We start from the raw sequence: 26,478 nt of genomic DNA, 5'->3' as shown, positions 1-26,478 counted from the left end.
CCAAGCAGAATATATATTTTGCCATTAACATGTATTAGAACGGAAACTAGCCAATGTAATACTGACTTTTTAAAAAGGGATCCAGGGGGACTCGGGAAACTACAGGAAAGCTTAATGGTTGTCTCAGGTACGTATGTAGAAAGTGATACTGACCTTAACAGTCATTGGATAAGGGGGCGTATCTTTTCATGGACTGGTAACTGGTTTAAAAAAGCAGAAGCAAACAGTGGAAAAATGATGGACAGTGGAATGAGGTGAACAGTGGGGTCCTTCAGGGATTTGTCCAGTGTGGTGTAGGGTTAAGAGTGCGGGACTCTAATCTGGAGAGCCAGGTTTGATTCCCGACTACTCCGCTCGAAGCCAGCTGGGTGACCTTGGGCCAGTCACCCTCACAGGGTGTTTTGTTGTGGGGATAATAACAACACACTTTGTAAACCACTCTGAGTGGGCATTAAGTTGTCCTGAAGGGTGGTATATAAATCGAATGTTATTGTGAAGGCAGTGTCTGTAGGCTTCCCTGGAGCACTGCTGGAAACATGTTGGACTAGGTGACCTATTTGCATGATCCAGCAGGCCCATGCTACTCCTACGGGCTACCTGTGCTTCACATTGTCTCATGTCAGCCCTAGAATTCCTTATGTTGTTTCAGCATCTCTTCAACTCTGCATTGGATCCTTGCTAATGCCAAGTCTTTGTGAACTTGCATTTATTTACCCTATAGCATTATTTACTGAAACGTCCTTGATATTGACTGTACTAATCTCACTCTACGTAATCCACCTTGAGTCTCAGTGAGAAAGGAGGACTATAAACGACATAAATACAGTATATATAAATATAAATTGGTATCTGCTCCAAATAGCTAAAATCAGTCTAGTGGCCACTTGAGAGCTCATTCCAGAGGGCAGGAAGCCAAAGGGTTTCCTTCTTTAGGGGAGGAGTCTAATAAGTGGTTTCAGCAAAAGACACTACCAGCAGCCCCTAACCATGCAAGGGAGGTATGCAGCTGTGATCCACAGCCACAACTTCACAGCCAGCACATTAGTTTGGTGCCGTTTACCTTTTCTGATTGGTCTGTATGCCTCCAAGAAGTATGGCTTCAGATAGACCTCAAACAGGTTCCCTGTGATCCCTTCCACTGTATCATCAATGGGCAGCACATGAATGCGTTTTCCATACTTGACATCGGGGCAAGGCTGGATGCTGAAAAACAAAAATGTTTCCTGTGACCCAGGCACCGTTTGGAAAGTTCCTCCCCAGTGTTTAGCAGCTCAAACCATGTCTAGCTTCCCGGTTATCATGAAGAAAGCAGGACTAACATACCACCCACTCCCTTACCGCAGAACTCCCAGTGCCACATCACACCACAGCCACCCAGACTGACTGTTCCAAAGACAGCAGAGGAACTGGGCCAGTGTAGAAAAGTGTCTCATATGACAACCCTAATCCTGGGTGACTATACCAAATTAACTGATGTTAGCAGGTTACTTTCACTGCCTGAGCACTGGGGAAAACAGTGACCTAGCTTCCGAGCCTTCCCCATGAGTTCCATTTAACCTGTATTTTAATCAATGTTGTACCTCAACCTGAGCCCGCTTGTGGAGAGGGCGGGTTAAAAATAAAATAAATAAATCTCTTATTCTTCTGCATCAAAGTTTTCTACTATCTCCCACCACAAAGTCTGCAAATGCTGCAACACTCCCAAATTTTACAAGTTAGAGAAATAAGCAAATTCATGACTTGTGTTAATTCCCTGGAACTGAGAAAATGGGTATTTTAGAAATTAAGAAGAGTCCAGTAGCACCTTTAAGACTAACCAACTTTAATGTAGCATAAGCTTGCATCTGAAGAAGAGAACTGTGATTCTCGAAAGCTTATGCTACAGTAAAGCTGGTTAGTCTTAAAGGTGCAACTGGACTCTTTTCTATTTTGCTACTACAGACTAACATGGCTAACTCCTCTGGATTTAGAAATTAAGGTACACTGAAATGCTCCATCTTTATTGAGACATCAAAGCAATGAAGTAGAAGCATGGAAGATAGCTGCAGCAGCAGCACAGTTTGGGAACTGGGTGCCGATTCTTTTAACAGGGATATTCCTTACTGCAGACTACAGAAGGGTCCCTCTTCAGATCTCCGTTTCCTAAGACTACACCCAGAGTGTCCCTTTCCTTCAGGAGCTTCAGTCTGGCGGTCCTACTCTACATCTACACATCCCATTCAGTGGAAAAGAACAAGAGTCCAGAAGCACCTATAAGACTAGCAAAATTAGTGGTAGGGTAGCAGCTTTCATGAGCCACAGCTCCCTTCTTCTTGGTTATCTGAAGAAGGGAGCTGTGGTTCACGAAAGCTCACACCCCACCACTAATTTTGTTAGCCTTAGAGGTGCTACTGGGCTCTTGCTCTTTTCCACTGCTGCAGACAGACTGACACGGCTCCCCGTCCTGATCTACATCCTATTCAGATGCAGATGCTTTTGGAGACCACCTCCTCTCATTTGCCCAGAGATTTTATTCTTCACATCAACTGGGGCAAATCAGTGCCTTCCTCTTAATAATCATTCAGTAAAATCATCAATATCTTTGTGCCTGAGCCCAAAACAAACGTTGTAGCAATCTTTTATAGCAAGAAAATCAATTTAACAGTAGTCTAAATTTCACCAAACCCGAAGCAATGTAAGACCCGTGCTTCTTCCAAAAAAACCGCTGTTGTGTTTATTGGTCAAGACGCTTTGTTGAATGCACAGCTCTTACCTGATCACATCTCCAAGGCGCACCCTCAGGTTGTTGCGCACAACCCTGTTCATGCGGATCTTTTCATCTGAACAAGTGTCATCAGACAGGACAATACAGACTGCCTCTCTCCTCTTCTTCCCTTTCAGCAGGACTGTGTCCCCCCGGAACAGCTGCAGTTCATCCATTTTGGCCTGTGGAGAATGACCCTATGAGAGCAGGTATCCCGAATCCTAAGTTTTTCAAGGCAGTCAACACATCAGAGAGCCAGTTTGGTGCAGTGGCTAAGAGCACGGGACTCTAATCTGGAGAGCCGGGTTTGATTCCCCACTCCTCCACTTGAAGCCAGCTGGGTGACCTTGGGCTAGTCACGGTTCTCTGGAGCTCTCTCAGTCCCACCCACCTCACAGGGATAATAATGGCATACTTTGTAAACTGCTCTGAGTGGGCATTAAGTTGTCCTGAAGGGCGGTATATAAATCGAATGTTATTATTATTATCATCAAACCCTGCCCACTTGAGGGCTGATCAGCAGCTAGCAATGCGCCTATTAATGAAGGGGAAAGAGCATCCAGATGGAATACAAGACAGTATATATTCAGAGCTGGGTCTTGAGACCAACTAAATCAGACATCGTAGTTTGAAAACACACCTCTGTTTTTATTTAGTATTTTCTCCGTGAGTCAGGGAAAGAAGACAGGAGCATGTTGCTGTTATCCCCAAATTTAATCAAATGAAGATGCACTGTTATGCCATACACTAGATGGCTTCAAACTGCAATGCAAAGGAATCAGAATACAGGTGAACAGAGCATGGGCTCATCAGGGAGAGGCTCATTTGGAGGTCAGCCCAGGGGGCATTTCTCTGGCAACAAAACTTATACCTCGCCTTTTTGCCCTCCTAAGGGTCACCAAGGTGGATAACAAATTAAAAAATACATAGCAGAGCTTCAGCTGGTGGGAACCTGGAAGAGGGTTTTTTGGCTGTTGCAAATACACTGTACATTAATTATCTCAAATGACGGCATATTGTGGGGTAGCTACAACCCTAAGTGCATTTTCTCGCAACAAATCCTTGCTTTTGAGTTAAGGTGCACAGGATCAGGCTGCAGGAGCTCTGAAGTCCTTATGAACCTAACCTGGCCGCTGTGGTCATCTTCAGGCACCCTGCTTCAAGTGCCCCCCCCCACTTCCTGAGATTAGACAGGCGGCAACCTCGGGAAGGGCCTTCTCCGCCGTGGCACCACAACTCTGGAATTCTCTCCCCAGGGAGATTCGTATGTCCCCTTCTGTTGCCATTTCCTGCCAATGGCTGAAGACTGTTTGGCATAGCCTCACCGATCCCTTCTTTGTACCCAATATTGTAATGATTTTAATTGCGGTTTTAATGTCTTTTTTATATACTTTTTTAAAATGAATGTGTGTTCATTAATTTGATTTTAGCATGTGTGTCTTAATTTGTTAGCCGCCTTAGTGGCCCTTATGAGGGCAGAAAGGCTGGATATAGTTTGTTACATAAAAGTGCACGGCTTCATTGTGTAGAGAATCCTGACTTGGGACAACGTTGTAAGACCCGACAGCTTTCTAATCTCTTCCAGCCCCCAAATTGGGAGTACTGCAGCTTGACATGGGCCATCCTGAACGAGCAACCAAAATGAAGAGCCTTGCTACAGCACAGCAGCCAGGCAGGCCAAACTCTCCACTGCAGCCTTTCACTCTAGCACTAGAGAATGTTACCAGCCTGGGACGCAGCCCTGCTGTTATCAGACCAGTGATCCATCCAGCCCAGCGTCCTGTCTCGCGTCGCTGCCAAGCAGAGGGAAGCCACAGGGCACAGAGGCTAACGCCTGATGCTTCCTCCTAGCACTGGTGCTCAGAGGTTTGCTGCCTCTTTATGTAAAAGCTCCCTTCAGTCACCACAGCTAGTAGCCACTGATAGACCGATTCATGGCCCAACCCCCCTTTAAAACCATGTATTTTCATGGTCTGACCACCTCCACTGGCAGCGAATTCCACAATTTGTCAAGTGAAGAAGTATTTTTTTTTTGTCTGTCCTGAACTTATCTGCCAACAAGTTCATTGGGTGACGCAAGTTCTAGTATTATGGGAGAGTGAGAAAAAAACTCCTCTGATCCACGTTCTCCACCCCATGCATAATATTCCTCTTTTCCTATCAGTGCCTTGACTTCTATCCTGTTTAAAGCTTGCTGTATAGGAGCACAACAGCAACTTTCTGTGTAAAAGGAAGTAACAAATTACACACATCAGCTATGCAGTTCCCTACTGTTATGTGGAACGCACCTGGGACAGTGACACAACACTGTTGTCTTCGTTAATTGCTTCATCAACAATTAACCGATTGGGCCTGTTCTTCTGCTTCAGAATTGCAGTTGATAAGTCATCAGCTTTGGAACTGTAATAAGAGAAGAGAATTGTTGGGAGTCTAAGAGACTCGGAGCCACACCCTACCATGACCATTTCCCACCCCTAAATATCGTGTTTCCCTCTCTTCAGCTAATCTATTTGAAAAGCAATTACAGCAACCTATACAGTGCAAATATGGAATTCAACACAGAAAAGCTCACAGTATACGAAAATGAAGTCCTGTACTCAGTTTGTCTACGTACGACTATGAGGTTTAATAGGCCAAAGGTGTTCAGAGCAACCTCTAAATGAGATTTAAAACCAACTTGATTTTGAAAGGCTCAGGAGATGACACCCTAAAATAAATACTTGCTCACTGCACCAAATAGTATTGTGTCACTTCCCCCAAATACCCCAGCCCAGCAAAATGTCTCCGAAAAGATCCAGAACTGTAAAACCTTCCTGCGTGCCCTCACCTCTTGCTTATCCCTCACAAAGGGCAAATAGCATCCCCTCCGTTTCTTATAGAGAGAGACCACAATAGGAAAGAAATAATTTCTGAAGTACACAAACCTCAAGCCATTTAAAACCAGAACCCTGAATTATGACCTGGAGGTGCGGACAATGCACTATAGTTGCCAACTCCAGGTTGGAAGATTCCAGGAGACTTGAGGGCAGAGCCCAGTGAGGGCAGGATCCTTAGCAAGGTATACTGATGTAGAATCCATGCTCCAATGGAGCCACTTTCTCCAGACCTGATCTGTCACCTGGAGATCAGCTGTAATTCCAGGAGATCGCTAGGTCCCAGCCTGAGGTTGGCAACCTTATCATGCCCCATGTTGCTGTACGATTTCCCCAACAATCAAATGCCCTTGAAAGGTGAGCAGCAGCGGCAGCAACTGCAGTCATCACTAGAGTCACCATCTCCATCTTGTAGCTGGGTGAAAGATCAAATAGTGAGGCAGAGTTCATTTATTTTTTAAAGGTTTGGACAGCTTGTGTCTACTGGAAACACCAGTTGTTCTCTCAAAAGCATCCTAAGGTAGCAACCACTTCAGTACTCCCTTTCAATTCTGGAAGGGGAATGTTGTATGTAGACAGAAACTCCTGGAGATTTCAAAACCAGAAGGCTGAAGAGACTTGAGGATAAAAGCCCCAAGATCCATAGCCAGTTGCGGCAAGTTGTTACTTGAGACTCACAGCAGAAACTCTGATCCTCCAGTAGCACCCAATTCGAAAGCAAAAGGGAACCAAAACAAAAGATAGGCTAAGTTTTACCAAGAACGCTTGGTAAAACTTGGTAAAACAGCACCAAGGTCTACTTGCTTAGAACTAAAATTCTCTGTGCATTTATCTATCTCTAGAAAGCAACGGAATAGCTGCTCCAAGGACACTGGGTATAGCAAGGTGTTAGGAAGATTAATTTCGTTAATTCTTGGTTAACGAAATGAAGGTTAACATGCTGGGGCATACAGCAGTGCTCCAGAAGACACTTCACGGTAATTCTGTGAGAACATAAGAGAAAACACAATACTCAGGCAACAGTCCTTCCTGGGTACTGTAAATGCATTAAAAATTGAAGACCACAGCCCAAGAAATGACACCTCTGCACTTCAATTAACAAGACCAGCATCTCCCATATCTCCCAAGAACTAAAAAATTAGGAGGAAGAGGATTTAGATGACGCAAGAAAGAAATTGACACTGGGTATGAATGCATGGGGACATTCAGGAGTCCTTCAGGCAACGAAGTCAAGAGTAAGAAAGAGTTCAGTTGGAAACCGAACTCCTAGTATCTAGCAGCTACCTCCCTATTTAAGACAAATGCACCTCTTTGAACTCAACCACTAACCACGCCTTCCCATTCAGCAAGCTGACAAGCCCTCTAGAATTAGATTTAGGTAGCAGAATTCAAGAAAACATAAGCAAAACTCATTGTTATGAAGCATAAAAAGCACTGTGACTGGAGCTGCACTAGGTGAGAACATTTCCAGCACAAACCAAATTCAGGGCATGTCTTCCAACACCCACCCAAAGCTTACCATTGCCATGCCCATTTGCTGCCTCTGTCACCAACTCTAGCTAACTTTTAAAGCAGAGTGGTTCTTGAAATTCCTTGCACTCCCAACAGTGATCCAGTTCTATTTAAAATTATGTTTGCAAGCACAACTTTAATGAAAAAAAAATCTAACAATGGTAAAATTTTACTTAACACAGCATAAGAATGTAGGAAGAGCCCTGCTGGATCAGACAAGCGATCCATCTACTACAATCTATCATCTACCATCTAGCCCGGTGGCCCATCTAGTTCAGTTGTTGGGAGGGCCAACAGCAGGGCATGGAGGCGGAGGCCTTCCCCCGATGTTACCTCCTGCCTCTGAATGCAGACGCTGCCTTTATTCAGGTTAGTAGTCACTAATACACCTCTCCTCCACTAGTCTATCTACCTGGTTGTTCCTAAGGACAACAGATGCCTTTTCAAAGCAGTGTACTGGTTAGTGTCAGACCAGGATCTGGGAGACTCGGGTTCAAATCCCCACCCTGCCATGGAAGCCAAGATGCAGTTATGAAGATAAAATGAGGTGAGAAAAATGATGCAATTCAATCTGGATCCCCACAGGGGAGAAAGGTGGAGTATCCCTGAAATAAATAAATACCAACCAATACGGTTCAAGCAACTTCTATAAAAAGCCTGAAAACCGTATGATGCAAGAAGCGTCCCTATGTAACCTTGTTTTAGTTTTTAAAGATTTTATAAGGCCTGGATTCAACGAACAGCGCTGAGTTATCACAGCAATTACGCCATGAAGTGCTCTCAACGCGTTTCGCGGAAGACGACCGCGAGTTCATTGGCGACCAGCGTGTCATTTGCTCGGAGGCCGTTTATTCTCGCGGGGCAGGGCCTGTTTTGCTACCGCGGAGCAGGTGCAGCGTGACAGATGCGGACCTGGCTGAAGAGCCTCGAGAGACGCCCAAGCGGCGCTTATTCTCCTCGGCAAACGCCAGTCCCGCAACCGCTCGCCGCGGCGTCGCGCGCAGAGGCGCCCCCGGCCTCCTTCCGGGCAGCGGCCCTGCGCGGCCGGCCCCGAGGCGCGGCCTAGGAAGAGGCGCCCCGCGACTGCCGGGCTCGTCGGGGCAGGGGCGGCGGGAGCCCCCGAAGGGCCCAGGAAGGCAGCGCCGGCCCTCCGAAGCGCCGGCCCGGGAGGCCTGCGGGGTCTCTCCTGGGCCCCGCGTCGGAGGGAGGCGCCGAAGGAGGGCAGCGGGAGGGCGGCCTGGGCGAAGCGGCCCTGGAGGGAGGCGGGCTGGGGAGGGCGCCCCAGGCGGGGCTCGGCGGGCCGCGTGGCGATGCGGGCCGGGGCCTCCCTGGCCTGCGCCGGGCCTCCGCCATGACTCGGCAGATCCCAGCAGGCCCTTCCGGCCCGGCCCGCCCGCCACGCCCCCCGGCCGGCCGGCTGCTCTGCGAGGGGAGCCCGGCGAGGCCCAGCCGGGGTCGGGAGGGGGGGGGGGTCGGATGTGGGGCGGGGGGTGCCGCGCTGAGGGTCGGGGGCTGAGGCCTGGCCCCGGAGAGGACGCCCCAGGCCCGGCGTGACACAGCAGCGGGCGGGCCGGGCCAGGCCGGCGTGGCGCTGGGGGGGCTCCGCGCCGCCCCCCCCTCCCGCGGCCCCGGCTACTCACTCGTTCCCCGAGGCCATGGCGGGCGGCGGGGCCGGGCTGGGCTGGGCGAGAGCGGTGGTGGCGGTTGGGGGGCCGGGCCTGCCTCGCTGCGCTGCCTCCGTCTCTGGGCGCCGCTGCCTGCTGGAGTTCCCCTCACGGGTCAACGCCGACTCATCGGGAGTGACGCTCCGCCCGGCGCGCTAGGCCGCACTCTGCCTAGCAACAAGTGGCGTCTCGGCCAATCAGGAAAATGCCACCGGCCCCTCGCGACCAATAGCGGCGAAGGGACCAAGGGCAAAAAACCACCCTACCGGTTTCGACTAATACCGAGCGGTCGCATCCGGGAAGCGGGTTCGCTCGGCAACAACAGCAGCCAATAGAAAAATTCGTCCAATGGGAGGAGAAAATTAATTCAAGTTAGAGGCCAGCCCTCGTCTATTTTCCGCCTAGCGACGGCGCACCGATTGGGCCTCGCCGAAAGAGCAACCGGCACGCCGAAGCCAATCAGAAATTGCCAGATCGATGATTGGCACGTCTGGGCGCCCGTGGGGGAAGAGCGCCTCAGAAGCTTCCTTTGCGCCTGCGTGGAGAGGCGTCTCCGCTGACCACGTGCCTCACGGAAGCGCACGACGTCGCCTTGGCGCCTGCGCGGGGTGGCCCCTCCGGAGCCGGTGGCTGCGGCCGGGGAGGCGGCGCCCTGCGTGCTGCCGAGCAAGGAGGGCGCAGCAGGAGCCGCTTGGCCACGGCAGCCATCGCCGGGAAGGGGCCCTCGGGCGCGGGTTGCAGCGCAGCAGGCGGAGCAGCGGCCCGGAGGAGCCCCACAGCCGGTGCTCGCATCCGGAGGGGGGAGGGGCAGCCCCACGCAGCCTCTGTCGGATCGGCCTCTTAGCTGGCGCGCCAGGGGGTGCCTGGAGGTCTCCCGGAATCCCAGCTGCTCCCTAGAAGACAAGAGATCAGCTCCCCCGGAGGAAATGGCTGCTTTGGAGGATGGACTCTCTGGCATGATACGCCGCTGAGCTGCCTCCCCATTCCCTGCCCTTCCCAGGCTCTACCCCAAAGCTCCAGGAATTCCCGAGCCTGGAGTTGGCAACTTTGTGGGGATCATATAGAGTTTGGGGGAAGGAGGGAGGTTTCGCCTGAATGGCCAGGGTAGAGGCTCTTGGCCTCTGCCCCCCTCTGCCTCCTGATGCCCAATATTTCCTCTGGCTTCCCAAGAGCTTCCTTGGAGATTTGCGTCCAGTGTTTGCAAAGAGCAGTGTGGTGGCCGTGGCTGGTTTGACGTGTGTGCAGTTGGCATCTGATCAATGTGACAGTCACCAAGCAGCAGCCCTCCACTGGTCCTGTTCACGTACCCATCAGGCCTTGGGCAACGTGACCCCTTCCAGACTGTAGAGTTAAGATTTTCTTTTCCTTATAAGGGTTTCATAGAATTTCATGCTCTTATACACACATATCCTTAGACTAAGTTAATAGTGCAAAGTGCCTTTTTGCAACCCCCCCTTCTTCCACATATTGTCCAACTTTTGCTGAAAGCTGTTTTTCAGAGACAGAACATAACCAATGCCGAAAATGTTTCTCTTTTTAGGCTATTGTCTCATGAGAAGGAAGAAATAGAAGAGCAGATTCACTCCCTATAACTTTTTATTCTAAAGTTTGAAAGTCAGCAAGAAGTGAGAAATTCCGAGTCAGCAAAGGATAGTGACCAAATAAGGGGAATGAAAAAGGTTACATTGATCACGAGACTAGTTAGAGAACTGAGTAGTAGCCAATCAAAATAACTATAGAGATCAAATGTATGTAAAGGACCAATTGCAAATTGTTCAGCAGGTAGTTCCTTTTGTACTAGAAACATGTCTTTAAAACTGCTAGTAAGCGTTATGTCCTTTGGTACTCGTGGCTCCTTGGAAAGCTGGGTACCCACATTGCAATATTCAATACAATCACTGAAAAGAAGCACTTGTCTGTCTCCTCCTTTTGCTCTGAAGAATCTGGGTAAGGGCGGAAGGGCACCTTTTGTGTAACAAGACGAAGCAGGGAGCTGCCAAGGAGCTCTTAAGTTAACAGAAGCACCTTGGCATATACGGACTCTGGAGATTTGCTCCCCCCTCCAATTACCCGTGGGGCCCACCCATCCTCTACTTACATATTTGTAAAAAAACAAACATACAAAGCCCTCTGAAAGATAAGTCAGGCACACGGAGAAGCCACGTACCAGTATTTTTTGCTCATCACTAGTTACAGGGGGTTTCTGCCCCATCAACTACGGCCCCTGATTCTGAACCCTGCCCTGCAGCTTTGTATAGCACTACTGACCCCAACCCAACCCCACCCCCTTGCATGCCTGTGCATCCCCACGTTACTGAGAAACAGGGATTGCAAATGCCTCCCAGTCTCAAACAGCCTTCTGATTCAGGCATCTCCTGTGCCATACCTTTATCTGCCTCACTGCTATGCTATGACTCGGTGTTAGTGGTAGTAGGTTTAATTGTACATGGCCAAAGGCTGTCACAATACAGAGTTAAGAACAGTAAAAATAGAAATTTATCATACAAGCATGAAATACAGTTATTAAAATAAAATACAATTAAAATAGAACCTTAATAAATATCAGATAGTTAGGGGGGGAAGTTAGTTTTCTGAGGAAACAATTGGATTGGGAAATTGTAAGACTGTCCAAAAGAGCATCACATCTGTAGACCCAATTTTATAAGTTGGAGCCATTATTCAAACCCCCCAACAAATCATCTGGGATGGAATAATGAACACGAACGTTACTGTAGCAGGCTGCCCAGGGTGACTCAGTGTGTGTCATCAGCTGAAAGCATTGCTTGCTGAAAGTGTTGGTAATAACAGTATTACCCTTGCTCCAGAATTTAAGTATGGCCAAATGAACCCTAGCTGTAACTGAAGGCAGGCCAAGTTCTGCCCTCATTAGGGCTGCAGGGGTCCCCCTGGGTAGTGCAAGCAGTCGTCTAATGAAAAGATTTTGAATTGATTCCAGACGGATTATGATAGGTTCTTTCCAACCCCAGACCTCTATACCATAAAGTAGGTAGGGGACTGCCTTACTTAAATACAGTTTTATTGCAGGGTCTACAAGAGATCCACCCTTGGTATAATAAAATCTCAGAATTGCCCCTATTATTTTTAAAGTGGAGGATTTGACAATATCCAGATGTATATTCCAACTAAAGGTCGCTAAAGGTCACTCCCAAATACTTACAGGAGCTGCACTGTTCAATGGGAATTCCAGGAATACTTCAGGTAGTGGCTCAGTGTTTTCTCTGGAAAGCCACATCATTGGGACTGGTATTTCTGCTGCCCAATCAGGAATTTAGTGCGACATCGTTCATGGGAAGTGCTGCGTTCTGATCAAGGATACGGGAGTGGCTCTGCTTGCTTTACTGCGCCAGGATCTTTGGGGCACGCTGTTTCTTCTACTAATCTGTAGATACAGATTGAGCCCCAAATACAGGACATTTCTGTTTTTACTGCAGTTATAAATTAGGAAGGCACACCTTTGAAGCTGTGCAACCCCCCCACCCCAGCAGTTCATGAAACACAGCCTGGGGGGGGGGGCGGACCAATAAATACTCCTCCTCTGTAAAATAAACCCTGTAGATTTAAAATTCATAATACTTTAATATGGTGAGATAACAGAGGAAAGCTCATAAATTCTTTCAAAAGGCTTTTGAGGTAGGAACAAACTTTGCACCACCATCTTCTCAGTCAGGACCCCTGCCAGGGCCCACAGAGGAAGTGACCCAAAATCAGATGGAAAGAAAAACCTCTATCTTCCTTCCCAACACTAAAGGCGGCTGGTAGAGTCCAGTGAGTATGGCTAAGCACAGGAGACAAAGGGGAGTTGGGCTTGCTTTAACTTCTGCAATAATTTGGTTGGCTGCTTGCTAAAATTGCTTATTTATTTTATTTATTATTTTATTGATTTGATTTGATTTATACCCCACCCTCCCCACAGATGGGCTCAGGGTGGCTAACAACATTAAAAAAATACATTAAAAGTCAAACCATAAAATCAATAATAATTTTTTTAAAAGTCATTAAAATAGTCCAGAAGCAGGCAATTGAAACAAATATTGGGAGTCTGTATACGGGCATAGCAGATGGCTGAGGGCAGCCCCAGAAAAAGTGGTGATCTTAGATGGAAGAAGGAGGACACCCACTGGCACTCAGCCAAAGGCCCGGCGGAACATCTCCGTTTTACAGGCCCTGCAGAACTGTAACAGGTCCTGCAGGGCCCGGATCTCCAGTGGGAAAGCGTTCCACCAGGCCGGGGCCAGGGCAGAAAAAGCCCTGGCCCTGGTTGAGGCCAGACGGATGTCCTTCGGGCCAGGAGTTGCTTGTCTGCAGAGCGCAACACCCTGCAGGGGACGTAATGGAAGAGGCGGTCCCGCAGGTACGCAGGTCCCAGTCCGTGAAGGGCTTTAAACACCAATGCGTGCTGCTGCATTCTGAACCAGCTGTAACTTCTAGTTCAGGCCCAAGGGCAGCCCAGCATAAAGTGAGTTGTAGTCGTCTAGCCTGGAGGTGACCGTTGCATGGATTACTGTGGCCAGGTCCTGGGGCGAAAGATAGGGCACCAGTTGCCTGGTCTAAGATGAAAAAAGCAGACCTGGCAACAGACGTGACCTGGGCCTCCACTGAAAGTGTGGCATCCAAGGTTACACCCGAGCTCCTCACCATCAACAAAGGCTTCAGTTGTCCCCTGTCGAGGGCTGGGATCCGGGTCCCCAACCCCATTGCTCCATAACCCAGACACAGAACCTCCATCTTCAGGGGATTCAATTTCAGGCGACTCTGATGTAGCCATACCGTCCCAGCCTCAAGACCCTTTGCCAAGGAATCCAGAGCGAGATCAGACTGGCCATCCACCAGCAGATAGAGCTGAGTGTCATCTGCATACTGGTGACAACCCAGCCCAAAGCTGCGGGCTAACCGGGCGAGTGGGGCGCATATTGATGTTAAATAGCATCGGGGAAAGAATCGCCCCGAGGGACGCCGCACACCAAAGAATGGCGAGCAGACATCTGTTCCCCGAGTGCCACCCTCTGTCCCCGATTGCGAAGGAAGGAGTCCAGCCATTGCAGGGCTGTCCCACGAATCCCCACATCGGTAAGGCGCTGGGTCAGAAGATTATGATTGACCGTGTCAAACGCTGCTGTAAGATCTAAAAGTATCAGCAGCGCTGACCCGCCCTGGTCCAGGTGTCGCCGCAGATCGTCTGTGAGGGCGACCAGAGCCGTCTCTGTACCATGGCCGGGCCTGAAGCCGGACTGGAATGGATCCAGGATAGAGGCATCATCCAGGTATACCTGCAGCTGTTCCGCTACCCGCCCTCTCAATTACCTTACCCAGGAACGGAAGATTCGAAACTGGGCGGTAATTGGCTGGACCAACAGGATCCAGTGATGGTTTCTTTAATAAGGGCTGCACCACTGCCTCCTTCAGTGAGTCTGGGAAAAACCCAGAACTCAGAGGAAGATTAATGAGGTCAGCTAATGGTGCCCGAATCCCATCACCGCCAGTTTTCACCAGCCATGATGGGCACAGGTCCAGTGGGCATGTGGTAGGTTTCATAGCACGCAGTACCCTGCCTACCTCCCCCTGGGAGAGTGGCCTGAATTGATCTAATATCAACCCTGAGGATGACCAAGGGGCCTCCACTACACATATTGCATCAACCGTGGTGGACAGATCCCAGCGGAGTGACAAGATCTTATCCGCAAAATAGCCTCCAAAAGCCTCACGGCTTATTACCGAATTTACATTTTTATTTGTCCCATGTGTGAGGGACGTTAAAGACCGAATCACTCTGGAAAGTTGTGCTGGGCGAGAACTAGCGGACGCAACGGAGGCTGCATAGTAGCCTCTCTTGCCAAATCCTTAACCAGCAAAGAAAAACAAAAATTGAGCATTTCAGTTTTACAACTCAGTGGTGGGTTTTCCTCTGCAGCCATTACAACATCAGCCCCACAAGCCAATCCTCAGAGACGGCGAGGAGGAGGAAGAGAATAAGGAAATAATCGCTCGGTCTGCCCCTTATTCCACAAACCTCCAGACAAAACCAGCTTCTTCCCTCTAATCCTTTTACAGCTGTACACAATCAGGCAGGGCTTGGGTATCTCCCCTGGGTCCTTTTTATTTGGAAAAATACTACCTGTGCTATGCACCATGGACTCAGAAGTGCCCCCGTTTTCCACTATGAAGGGAATCCAAGCAAAGCCCCCCACGTCAGCAAGAAAAGCTGGTTCAGGTCACTCAGCAACTCTAGCTTGCCTGCTTGCTCTCCTCCAAACAGGCCTCCAGGTTCTTGGCAAGAGATTCCACGTGGGGGAACTTCATCCGCTTAATACACAGACGCAAGTACTGTGGGCAGGGTCTGAAACATAAAGCCAAGTCGTTAATAAGTACGACAGCAGAGAAATGCAAGCTGGGGGCGGGGGCGGGGGACGGGAATTGGGGCTCCACTGCGCTCCAAGGCAGCAAATCCAAGCCCGCCTCCCCCGCCACTGTACCGAATGCACTCCCAGCACCCACCCTGCTCTGCCTGTAATCTGAGATGCTGGGAAGGATGAGGCCACAGATGTTCAGCGCCAGGGAAGGAAGGGTTATCCAGCAGGTTATACTTCTGCTGCTGCTAGCTTCATTTGGCCCCTTGGGCTCACCATCCTGAACCCACCCTCCCGTCTAATTCAGCAAGAGGGAAACTAGCTGAGATTTCCTGATATCTTTAAATTTTATTTGTACACAGCCAAGGAATAGGGAGATCTTGATCCGGGGTGTTATTTTGAGGCTATTCCCAGATATAAGGAAACCCCCTGCTAGCTTGAGCTGCTCTGAGTTCTAGTAGGTGCCTTCCCCCCTTCCATAGCAGTTCAAGGGAGTGGGGCATTTCTGCCTGCCAGAAAGCAGGGAAGGAAGGGTTAACCACACGACCCTGACCCTAACCCTTTCCAAGCAGCTGCTTATAAATGAAGGTAGAGACACTAGTAGGTCCAATATCCCTAGTTTTCCTTTGGTGGGAATAAATTATCCAGCAGATGGATGCTCAAAATCTTAACAGGTGCTTCGTAGGGTTTAAAGAGCATGGATGAGCATCCCATCGCAAGTGAAGATGACACGTGGCTCTAAACCCAAGGACATTTGAGATGCTTTGAAGATGGCCCGGGCAGATGGGCAGAAAAGCAGGCAGGCAGGCAGGCAGCCAGCCCCCCCCCCCCCTCCAGGGCCATTCCTCCAGGCCGAGGCAGTCCCTGCTATCCTCTTCCCTGGCTCATGGACTAGGGAAGCAGCATCTCAGCCCAGAGCGGTGTGGCCTCTGCCTGACCCTGACTTGAAAACTGTGGAATCCAACCTGAAGCCTGGCTGTGGCAGCCTGGAAAACCTCAACAAATCCTTCTGCCCAAGACAATGCAGAGAGTGGGGGCGGACTGGAAAGCCTGGAAACGTTTTCGTAGTTTTCTACTAAGATCCAAAGTAGCCCTGGCGGATCCCCAGGAGGTTCCAACCCCCTTCCCCCGAGTCACGTCCTAAAAGCTTTGATGCGGCCTAGGCAACAAGGCTGAACGTGAAGTCAGCCAGCTCTGGGTGAAAACGCCTGACTGAAATTTATTCTTCCAAGCTACCAGCAGGAGCAAGCAGCTCTGGCCTACAGAGTGCGAGGAGAGGTCTAGGAACCACCAGGTACCTTTTGGCCTCTTCTTCTGTCAAAAAAGGGGACGTGCGGAACTTCTGCCAACGCGCCAAGGCTTCCTGCCTTCTGTCCAGTCTCCAGAGGGTGTGCAGGAGATACAAGTTAGCGGCCGGGCTGTCTGCAACACACAGAGGAGGAGACACAACTTCAGCTGCTGTATGTAGCGCTAGACCAGGAGACTCGAGGTCAAACCAGAGTGCTCTTTTCTCAACCCTTCAACGTTCTTTTCAAGATGTGGCAACCAGAACTGGACAAAGGATTCCCAAATGTGGCCGTACTCTGGGACTTCCATAAAGGCAAGGTCTTTTTGTGATCTCTCGTCACCAGTTCAGACTTTCTTCATCAATGCCTATGTGAAATCAGAGGGTTTTTCCCAACGTAGCAGGGATCTTTTTGCTCATGTGTCTTGCGTTGAATGTCAGCTGCTATTTTGTTGCTGCCTACGCACCTTGTTGGGAAAGAACCTCCTGGCGCGTCTCACAATCTCCTTGTGTTTTTTTCCGGTCTGCAACCTTCTCTACCTCGCTGCTTACTCCCCACCCCCCACTGCAGGTAATTTACAAAGGAATGAAGCCAGTTCCAGGACAGATCCCTGAAGGACCCCACTGTTCCTCTCCACCCACACTCCCCTCTCTCTGCTTCTGCCTTTTTTAAAACTAGCTACCAGTCAATGGAAAGACGCGCCCCCTGATCCCATGACTGCTAAGGCCCATCAGGATCCTTGGGTGGGGCCCTTTGGGGAAACTTAGGAGCAAAGCATCTACCAGGTCATCCCTGTCAACACGCCTGTTGGCACTCTCTGGGGTTCTGGGCAGCCAGTGCGGCAGGACTTCTGTCGACAGAAGCCGTACTTGTTCCTTTTCATCAAGGGTCATGTTGCTGTGCACTTGAACAATTCTGCCTGTATCACTTCTTACATATTTGACTGGGACAAATGTGAAGCTTTCCTGTATCCACGCCCCTCCCCCCCAAAATACTAGATGCCATTCCCTCAGTCTTCTAGTACATGTTAATGACAAAATCTTCTTGGAAGATCAGCCGTTACCTTTTTGAGTTAAAACATTTTGAACATGTATCCTCAGGGCCCGGTGATTTGTCAGTTTCTAATTTGTCAGCCCTAGAACTTCTTCTCTGGGCACCTCTGTTTGACTCGCTTCAATCCAGACCAGATAAATTATTGGCCATCCCGTTATCTTCTCAAGGTGCCTATTCAGGACTTCCAGGGACCCATTTGCCTTGGCAAGATGGAACCTCGAGGGACCCCCAGCCTAAGGCCTAGTTGCTGAGCAGCAGCCCCCCAGCCCCGCCTTCTCGAACAGGCTGGTCAAGTAAGAAGGGAATCACCAATTTTGGTGCCCCTCCCCCTCCCAACCAACCCAGCTCTTCCGGAAGAGGAACACTGGCGACAGTATCAAAAGGTCCAGGTGAATCCACAGAGAGTCGATTCCTGTCACACTGTCCAGGAGAAGATCATCAGGGTGACCAAGGCTGTTTCTGTTCCAAACCCAGGCCTGAATCTGTAGTGAAATGGGTCCAGATAGTCCCCTTGCCCAAGAGAGGAGAGGAGTGTTTGTTATGTCTCCTATTTTTCATGGAATTTGCAATCCCTCAGTTGCGATCCCTATCTCACGGAGCGGGAAGAACCACGTAACCTACCCTGAGCTCTCTGGAGGAGAGGTAGAATTAAAAATATTACAGACCAGTAGATACGCTTCACAGGGCCTCCTCGCACCCCCACTTGCAGAGGCGTATATAGTCTATTCTAAGACGGCCCCAATTCTGTACCTACAATCTGCATGCTCGACGTTACAAAAGTGTTCCAATATGCCTACAACTTAATGCACAAGCCCCCATCCCCTGACTGTTACAAGTACTGGGCCGGCTGCGGGCCAAGAGTGCCTTCTGTCCCAGTCACAGACAAGCCCCCCAGGGGCATGGTACCTGGGCGGAAGTGCAGACTGTGCTGGAAATCCATCAAGGCCTCTTTGTCTCTCCCCAGCTCCAGGAACTCTGCCCCTCGGACCATCAGAGCCAGCTGCCTGACTTGGGGGAGCACCTCGGCTTCCGCTGGAGCAAACCGGGCCACGTCCTCCTCAGTGCTGCTGCTTCCTGCTCAAAGGGGAAAAGGCGTCTCTCACGGGAAGTCCATCCCAGTCCCGGGCCAACAAAAGCCACAGCGCGCAGAACCAGTTCTTCAGCTCTGAAACGCAATGGGGCCCACAGCACAACCAAATGTTTCCCTCAGCGACTCTGAGCAGTCAGAGAACGGTTAAAGTAAGAAGAGCCAGTAAAGAAAAAGCAAAACCAAGTCTCTGAAGTATCAAGATCATTCACCAAAACGAACCCACCCTGGGCAATCCAAGGACCAGCCTGGGCTCTGCACTTTGGACCCCAACAGGGATGCTTTGAGCAGCAAAGGAGCGAGAGGCCCTCTTCCGAGGCCAGGAGAGGCTGGGAGGAAAAGGCAGTAGACCACGTCGCCCTTACCTGTGTTCACGAAGTGGATTTTCAGGAGATCATGAAGACACCTGTTGGGAAGGCCAACACAGGGCCATTTCAGAGCTAAACAAAGCAAAATGCCTGTGGCCCCTTAGAGACTAACATTTACTTCACTATGAGCTTCTCCAGCCCCACCCATAACTTTGCCCATAAGAATTTCCAGTATGATTTTTTCCTTCACATATCAGAAAAAAATGAGCTCACAGAAGCTCATCTTGAGACAAGTGTTAGCCTCTGAGGTGCCGTCGGACTTTTGCTTCCTTTCCCTGTGAATACTAACATGGCTGGTTATTCAGGGAATTTTTAGGCCGCCTCGTCTGAGGAACCTGCCCAGGTCAGCCCTCTGCTGTCATTTCAGAGCGGTCAGAAGACCCTCACCAGCACCAGGACACTCAGAAGGATCTGAACATTTATTCCCCCCGCCCCCCCGGCCTACAACCAGACCACTCAAGTCTCGAAATGGACAGCTGGGACCAGGGGCAGCATCCCTTTAAAAAAAAACCAGGAGGCTTCTGTCTTTGGAGCCTGAAAAGATAAGCCTAGAACTGGAGGCAGGGGCACTCAGTGGCCAAGGGACGGGACGGGAGCTGTATGGAGCTCCTAGCCACGCTCAGGGGCAAGCAGAATCAGCAGGATAGGCAATTACCAAGGAAGGACTGCCGTGGGGCAGAATCAGATCTTTTGGGCAAGTTGCAAGTATGCAGGAATACACATTCTTACAGGATGCTTGCTGGGATATGCACAAAGACCACGTGGCTAAGAAGGAACAGAAGGGGTGTGGGTGTGTGTGTGTGGGGGGGGGGGGGGTTGCATCCACTAGGCAGCCTGTCTTGAGTGGCTTCCATTCCACTTCCTCTCTGCTCCCATCCTGCCTCCTCTTGTGCAAATGAGACAAGCAAGACAGCCAAGAGGCACCTGGTCAAGAGGCTTATGGCTTCCTTGGCTTCCCCTAGCCTCGCCCACGCGCAGCCCTGCAGCAAGTAGGCAGCGGCTCGCCAGAGGATGCAACGCAGGCTCTCCCTCTCCCGCTGGGCAGGGCTGCCAGGAGGCCCCGGGCTGTCCTCGTGGGCACTTGAGCCCAGGTCGATGTGCAGCTTCTTGGGAACCAGCTCGCTTGTGTGCGTGACCACCTGCTCACATGCTGCAATGGCATCTCGGTGCCTGGCGATCTCCTCCAGGGCAGACGCAGCTTCCAGAAACACTTCAGGGACTCTGGGCAAGGCCCGCTCCCCACACAGAAATCCCTGAGGAGAAAGGAGAGCAGCCCCCAGGGATCAGTGGGGTGCACCCTCCCCACTGTTACAAGCATTTATGTACCAAAATTCTGACAAAGTCACGTAAGGTGGCTTCCAAGAACAAAACAAAGCACAAGGAAAATAATAAAGCAGTAAAATTAAATAGAACGAGAAGCTGCTGAGCAGGGAGCACTAAAGAACAACAGGGGTATTAAAATATCCTACAAGCACAGATAAAAACAGGAAACAGCATGAAATGGCAGTGAACATAAAAAACAGAACAGCAACAAAGCGCAAAATAACCCAAACAGAATTAAGATCATAATATAAATGACTGGGAAAATAAAAACAAGTTTTGAAGTGACGCAGCAAGGAAAGGACAATCCACAGGCCAGGCGTCCCGACCAAAAAGCCGTTCTGTAGTGGCCGCCTACCACCTCTCCGCACAGCAGGAGACGCTCACAGGAAACAGAGCCTGTGGTGAAGACAGCAGTGTCGGGACAGCAACTCCTTTCATGCCCCCCACCCCCCACCCCTCAGCTATTTAGGGCCTTAAAAGTTAAAACCAGCACTACAGAGGCGAGAGCACATTTCTCTGGAGAGAGAGGAACCAAGAGTTCTGGAGAACCCATTTGAGCCCAGCAGTACCTACCAACAAGGATAGGTATTTAGGGCCCAGCCAGCGAGCCACCTGCATGCAAAGCGGGCTGGAGAAGCACAAGAGATCCTCTCCAGATCAGGCAGGCAGAGAACAGACAAGCAAAGGTGATTATTCAAAGCATGTGCCAAGGACTGAACCACCGTATGGTGCCCACCTGGGGAAGAGGCTCATCCTGCCACAGCGCCAAGAGGTCCAGGTAGTGCTCTGCTGCCTCCCTGGCCCTGCAGGAAAAAGGAGAGGCCGATGGAAGCCACCCCATAGGCCTGCCTGATACTGAGGGCTATCCACAGCACAGGGCTCTTCCACTGCCTTCAGCAAGTCCCCTCCCTCACCCGCTCCTGCATTTCACAAGCACGGCAAGAGTTGGGGAGTCATTCCCTTCCCGCTGAGGACTGTCTGGGGAGAAGACTTCTCTCTAAGCCCAAGGAAGAAACAGGGGAACCCTCCTCAAGAGGAAGGGACACGCACCTCCCTGCCTGGAGGCACCTCTGAGCCAGCTGGTACTTCACTTCTGTTGGAGAGTTCTGCCCCCAAAAAGCATGCAGTTCTGACGTGCAGATGAGGTGCTCCACTCCAATGAGGTAGGGTGGATTGAGGGATTCAGCAGCTGTCTGCGTCGAGCCGTCCAGCGCCTGGGCAGGGGAGAAGCCCTGTTCACAATCAGCCAGGGTGGCTGTAATGGCACATCCCCGGCCCCTGGCAGAAGGCTGAGCTTGCCATTTGCTCCTGCCCTTTGTTCAAGGAGAACCAGAACCAAGCAAAGGGACAAGGATGCCCACAAACAAGGATGGCTGCAGTTGGCTCGACTGCTGCCCATTTCTAGGGCTAGGATCAGGCACTCAAGCAGCCTAAGATCCTCTCTCCAGACAGAGCTAGCAGAAGCATCCGCCTATCCTCCCATTTTATCGTATCAATCCAGACAAGCAGCCAGTCGGACCTGATAAAGCAACGCCAAGGCCTCCAGCTCTGCCTCTGTGAGTCCCAGGTGGCGGTACAACAATACTGCCTGGTACAGGGCAGGGAGGAACGAGAAGTCCACCTGCAGGGCTCGTTTCAGGCACTGGACTGCTGCTTGCGGCTTACCCTGCAGAGAAGAAAATACGAAGCCACTGCCAGAATCTAATGAAATCCCAGAGTCCTGCACAGTGTAGCCTCTCCTTACCTGTAGAGATGACATACCCTCCCCATGCCACCCTGCCCTTCTCCATTGCAACATTTGCCAAACTTCTGATCCAGGGTAGCACAATACATAGAATGATGGATGAAGATCAGAGTGACCCAGGCACCTCTGTTGGGCCAGTCACTCCCACGGGGCGCTTGTGACATGAAGTGAAGCAAGGGAGAATTTTTATAGAGATCTCCTGTAGCATAGGGGCTAAGTGGTTGGACTGTGAATCAGCACTCTGCTGGTTCGACCGCCATGAGCTCAGCAAATGGCCTTGGGAAAGCCTCAGCCCCCGTTCCCCAGCTGTATTGTGATAACAATGCTGACTTTGTTCCCTGCTCTGAATGGGGCACTGATGTGTCTAGAAAAGTGGTAAATAAATGCCATTATTTTGGCCTTAAGAAAATCTATGCATGGGATAGGAATATAATCCTGATTTTTTTCATTCAGGCAGTTTGCAGGACAGAGATTTCCTTTAGAGAGACAAATTACCAAAAAAATTCACTTTCTTCAACTACGGGTTGTTCTGAAGGAATACAAGAATCACTTCTCACGTCTTCCGTACTTCACAGGAAACTGAGCGTGGCTGTGTGGCCTTAATGCTGCCTAAGAAGCCCAGTAGAGAAGGGAGGGGGAGAGGGAAAGAGGCCGGGGAGCGGCTATGGCTGCAGTGTGCAGAACCGTGCACAATCTTTCAGTCTCTGGATCTGCATCGCTGGCACACCAACAGCCAGCTGGAGCTGGGCGTCTGGCAGTTTTGCCCTGTGGACCCCGCCTCTCTTCTCAATCCCTCTGCTGCAGTCATCTGTTGCACACACTCTCTTCTCTCACGTTGCACCCATACCATTTTCAGGTTGCAGCATCCCATTAAAGTGAAGATCTGGGCCAGGACTCTCTTCCGACACAGCCCAGTGGCAGCTGCTTGGAGGAAGGCAAGAGCCTCAGGGTGATTGCCTGAAACCAGTTCCTGAAAACCTGGAGAAAAGAAGCAGGTTTAAAGCACAACCCCTGCCTTGCCAAGTTGGGGCAGCAGCCTTCAACCAGCCCAGCACTAGACTCTTCCGAGGACAACCACAGAGCCCACCCACGCTTCGGTCCACATGCAAGAGGAGGTGGCCAAACACGCTGCATCCCTTCAGCCAGCAGGTGGCAGGTTTCAGCTTGGAATGTCCTTTCCACATTAAAAAGCCCACTATGCAAACAGAACACTAGCACAGCACAGGGAAAGCTTCCGCCCCTCCTGACTTGCTGTGCCTCTTGACTTGCTGTGCTTGTTCTGTATTTGTGTTGCTAAATGTGGTTTCCTCCCCCCCACAACATCCGCAGTCTTGGCCATCCCTTCCTCACCCTGTTAACAAGATTCTCGTTCTATCCAAAGCCCCAATGATCTTCCAGAATAATACAACTTGGGACGCAGGATCAAGTAGATACATGTTATAATGTTCACATTACACGTTTTCAAGTATGGCTGTTATCCACTTTCAAACCCCGAGACAGGGCAGAATACAACTAACAGGGACTCTTTATCAAGCTCGCAATCTGCCAGAGCAACCAAGACTACTTCTCTTTCTTTGTAAATCATGCTAGCCCTTCCTTTTCCACGTAAACAAAGCAAAGCCCCCCTCCTGCCTCTTTCGTGAGGGAGGCACCCAAGAGCAGTCCATTTGGTCATTTATTGGGGGGAAGATTTCTAGAAACAGCAACAGTACCAGGGCAGGAAGATAAAGGCAATTCAGGCCACACCTTGCAGGAAAGCCGCTGAAGTCCACAGGACATCTTTCAAGCGCCTGGCACTCTGCACCGAGAGGGGCCCAGACTCTCCAACATCAGGGGGATGCCATTCTTGGAGCAGGGAAAGGAGCTTATTCTTAGAACCAATGTACAAAGGTGGCCCCGGGTTCTGAGAAAAGAAAAGCATTATTCCTGTGGCACCCTGAAGATCAGCTGACTTTTGAGCCACTCCAGTTCCTTCCCTGTCTTTAAGGTTGATGGCGAGGCAGCCAAGAAACAGGAGGACAGCTGGAGGAAAACAGATGGCGGCACTCACTTGACATTGTGTGCTGGTAACCCAGCTATGAGCCACATTGGGCTCCCCACACCCCACCCTTTAAAGATAAATATTTCTTCAGTCTGCGGCCCTCGGCGTGGCACTTTGTGCGTCATGTGGCCAGAGGCTTAGAGAAAGGGCCTTGCAGCCATTTAGGTTTTCACACGCAACAGCCCATTGCAGGATGAAGAAACAAGCCCGTGGCCCTTCCACATGTTCCAACCTGTGACACCAAGGCTCTCAACAGAAGGAAAAGGCTGAGCGACACTTTGTGGTGTGAGGCTAACTCAGAATGCTGCTACGCTACCTTGACACTATGCAGTTGTTGAAAGAGACCTTCCACCACTTCCAGGCGGCCTGCTGCCAGCCAAAGCAGTCCCTGCAGGGCAGCTAGTTGATGCAGAGGGCCCTGTAGCTCTTCAGGGATCCCCTGCTGGAGCACCTTCTGCCAGCGATCCTCTGAGCTAAGCCCCTGCTCAGGCACGGAATGAGCCTCCAGAACTAGAAGAGAGGGACAAAGCTCGTTGAGGACTGTTTTCCTTTCAGGGGGTGGGGGTGGGGCTGTCGGCTTCTCCGAAGAAAGTTCCCTTCTGTCAGTTAGCCATGCCCAAGCTTCTCCCCATAATCCTTCGAACAGTATAAGACATAACTCTTACCCCTCCCGAGACCATCGTCTATCCTTGCCAGTAACTTCTCGCTGGAGTCACTACACAGACCAATATCAAAGAGCAGCGAATTGCAGAGGATGCTCAGCTCCAGCGGCAGAGCAGGGAGCACAGCTGGAAGCCCTGCAGTGACACAGACCAAATCATGGGGGGGTGCCAAAAGGTGCCTCAAAGGGCCCCCGTTTTTCAGAAAGACTAGGCTATCCATGTAAAGATACTGCAAGAGATGGTTTTTAGCCACAGCTAAGGTGACAAGTTATTTTTGCAGATCCAAGATACGGTGCTGGACAGCTTGCCATATTAAAAGACAATAGACAACCCCCACCCCCAGCCACCTTGCCCACTGCTGCGTTCCCAGTTACAATGCGATCACACCCCTGCTAACGCCACCCAAGGCTTTCCCTCATCAAGAATATGCCGACAAACCTATGCCTTAGAGGCGGCCTTTGTGAGTCCTGGGCCAGTTCTGGCCCAGCTGCCCCTAGGCCAGCTGGGTGCCCAGCTCTAGAAAACAAATGACACTGGTGAGCTTGAGCAAGCAGCAGAACTGGCGGAATTAGTCCTGTGTTCCTGGAGAAAAAGTTCAGGTGGCTAAGAAAAGATTAAAGAAGACGACATCCAACCTGGTCTCACAATCACTCCTGGTTGCACACACGCAGCCAGCGAGGCACAGACCAGGGGTCTCAATGCGTGGACCAGAAAGTGGCCTCGGGAACTTCCTGGGACGAGCTGCGCCTGTGCAAAGCCCATTAATCCCAGGAGGCCGCGTCGGGGGCAGGCCTGGGCCGCTCGGCCCGGTCTGTGGGCCAGACGTTGCCGCCGATCCAGCAGCTCTCCCTGGTCTCGAGGGGCCGCCTGCAGCGGGAGCCTTTTTCCGCGCGGTGCTGCGGGCTGCACCCGGCCCTCCCGCACGCCCAGCAACGAGCGCCGAGCTGCTGCCCGCCCAAGCGGAGCCTTTGGCGCTACCTTGGATCTTCTGCAGGAGCTCGCGGAAGGCGCGCTGGCACTGCGGGGCCGCCTGGAGCTCTGCCGCGGGAGCCTTGGCCGCCTGCCGAGGGAGGGAGGCGTCGGAGTCAGGCAGCTGCCAGAACCGCCCCCCCCGCCCGCCCGGACCCAGCCCGGCCAGGCGGGGAGAAGCCAGCGCAGTGCCCGGCCAGGCCCAGCCAGAGGCCCCAGCTCTGCAGAAGGGCTGCCCGCCCCTCCCCGCCCCGCAGCCCCTGTGCCGCCCTCCGCCCCGCTTGGCCTCCCCTCCCTCGCGCCGGCGGCCGGGCTACCCCGCGGGGGCTCCTCAGCCAGCGCTCCGCCAGCCCGTCGTTCTCCTCCCGCCAGAGGCTCAGGCAGGGCCCGGGACCGGCGGCGGCCATCACGCCGCGCCAAAACTGAAGAGCCCTCCCCCTCCCTCAGCGCCGCCTTCTGATAGGCTGATCTCCCCCGCCGCAGCTTTCTCGTTGGCCGAACGCGTCGGTTGCCGGGGCAACTGCGGCTGGCGGCAGAATCAAGCGCCGGCGGCGGATACGGCGGCTCGGCTGGGACGAAAAGGCCAAACCGCGCACCCCCGCCGCCCGCGGGCGGGAGGAGGGCGCCTGCTGTGAGCCCCGCCCTCCCTCCCCACCTAGACTGCTGCATCCGCCCGCGCGGGGTCCAGCCCCGGGAAGCTAGCCCTGCCGCAGAAACGGGCGCCGAGTCCGCCGCGGGTGAACCCCCCTTTGCTTCGGAGCACTTCTTCAGCCTGGAATTTATTAGAT

General features: G+C 51.4%; 2 protein-coding genes across 3 annotated transcripts in view; both read right to left on the bottom strand.

Annotated features, from left to right (window-relative positions):
- The window catches only part of VCP (valosin containing protein), a 30,740-nt gene extending 21,808 nt beyond the window's left edge, over positions 1–8,932 (bottom strand). Inside the window, exons 1-4 of the mRNA XM_054986515.1 lie at positions 8,769–8,932; positions 5,032–5,143; positions 2,753–2,925; positions 1,061–1,203 (exon numbers count right to left, since the gene is read on the bottom strand). Coding sequence (XP_054842490.1) covers positions 1,061–1,203; positions 2,753–2,925; positions 5,032–5,143; positions 8,769–8,785 — 445 coding nt within the window. The 5' untranslated portion in view covers positions 8,786–8,932. The remainder of the gene's footprint in view (positions 1–1,060; positions 1,204–2,752; positions 2,926–5,031; positions 5,144–8,768) is intronic.
- A 3,437-nt stretch (positions 8,933–12,369) lies between these two features.
- FANCG (FA complementation group G) lies at positions 12,370–26,097 on the bottom strand. Of its 2 annotated transcripts, none has more exons than XM_054987303.1 (14): positions 26,008–26,097; positions 25,700–25,781; positions 24,725–24,856; positions 24,376–24,569; positions 23,765–23,921; positions 22,866–22,996; positions 21,794–21,940; positions 21,325–21,506; positions 21,011–21,077; positions 19,876–20,204; positions 18,949–18,989; positions 18,403–18,570; positions 16,456–16,579; positions 12,370–15,147 (listed from the first exon to the last, which is right to left on the bottom strand). In XM_054987303.1, exons 1-14 carry the CDS (start codon positions 26,095–26,097, stop codon positions 15,036–15,038), a joined length of 1,956 nt encoding a protein of 651 aa, XP_054843278.1. In that variant the 3' UTR covers positions 12,370–15,035. The 2 variants fall into 2 exon arrangements, with proteins under 2 accessions (XP_054843278.1, XP_054843279.1); XM_054987304.1 differs by having other exon boundaries at positions 18,403–18,573; positions 21,325–21,488.
- Between the last annotated feature and the right edge of the window lie 381 nt (positions 26,098–26,478).

The sequence above is a fragment of the Eublepharis macularius genome, chromosome 8 (assembly GCF_028583425.1).
Source record: "Eublepharis macularius isolate TG4126 chromosome 8, MPM_Emac_v1.0, whole genome shotgun sequence".
NCBI lineage: Eukaryota > Metazoa > Chordata > Lepidosauria > Squamata > Eublepharidae > Eublepharis > Eublepharis macularius.
Note: the sequence above shows the minus strand (reverse complement) of the source record. Positions and strands in the feature narration are given on the sequence as shown.

Bases quoted from the DNA above. Each gene is read 5' to 3' on its own strand.
- FANCG (XM_054987303.1), bottom strand. From the start codon at position 26,097: ATGGCCGCCGCCGGTCCCGGGCCCTGCCTGAGCCTCTGGCGGGAGGAG. The intron at 25,782-26,007 runs GTAGCCCGGCCG...CTCCCTCGGCAG, and splicing joins GGCTGAGGAGCCCCCGCGGG to GCGGCCAAGGCTCCCGCGGC. The intron at 16,580-18,402 runs GTACCATGCCCC...TGTGTGTTGCAG, and splicing joins CAGTCTGCACTTCCGCCCAG to ACAGCCCGGCCGCTAACTTG.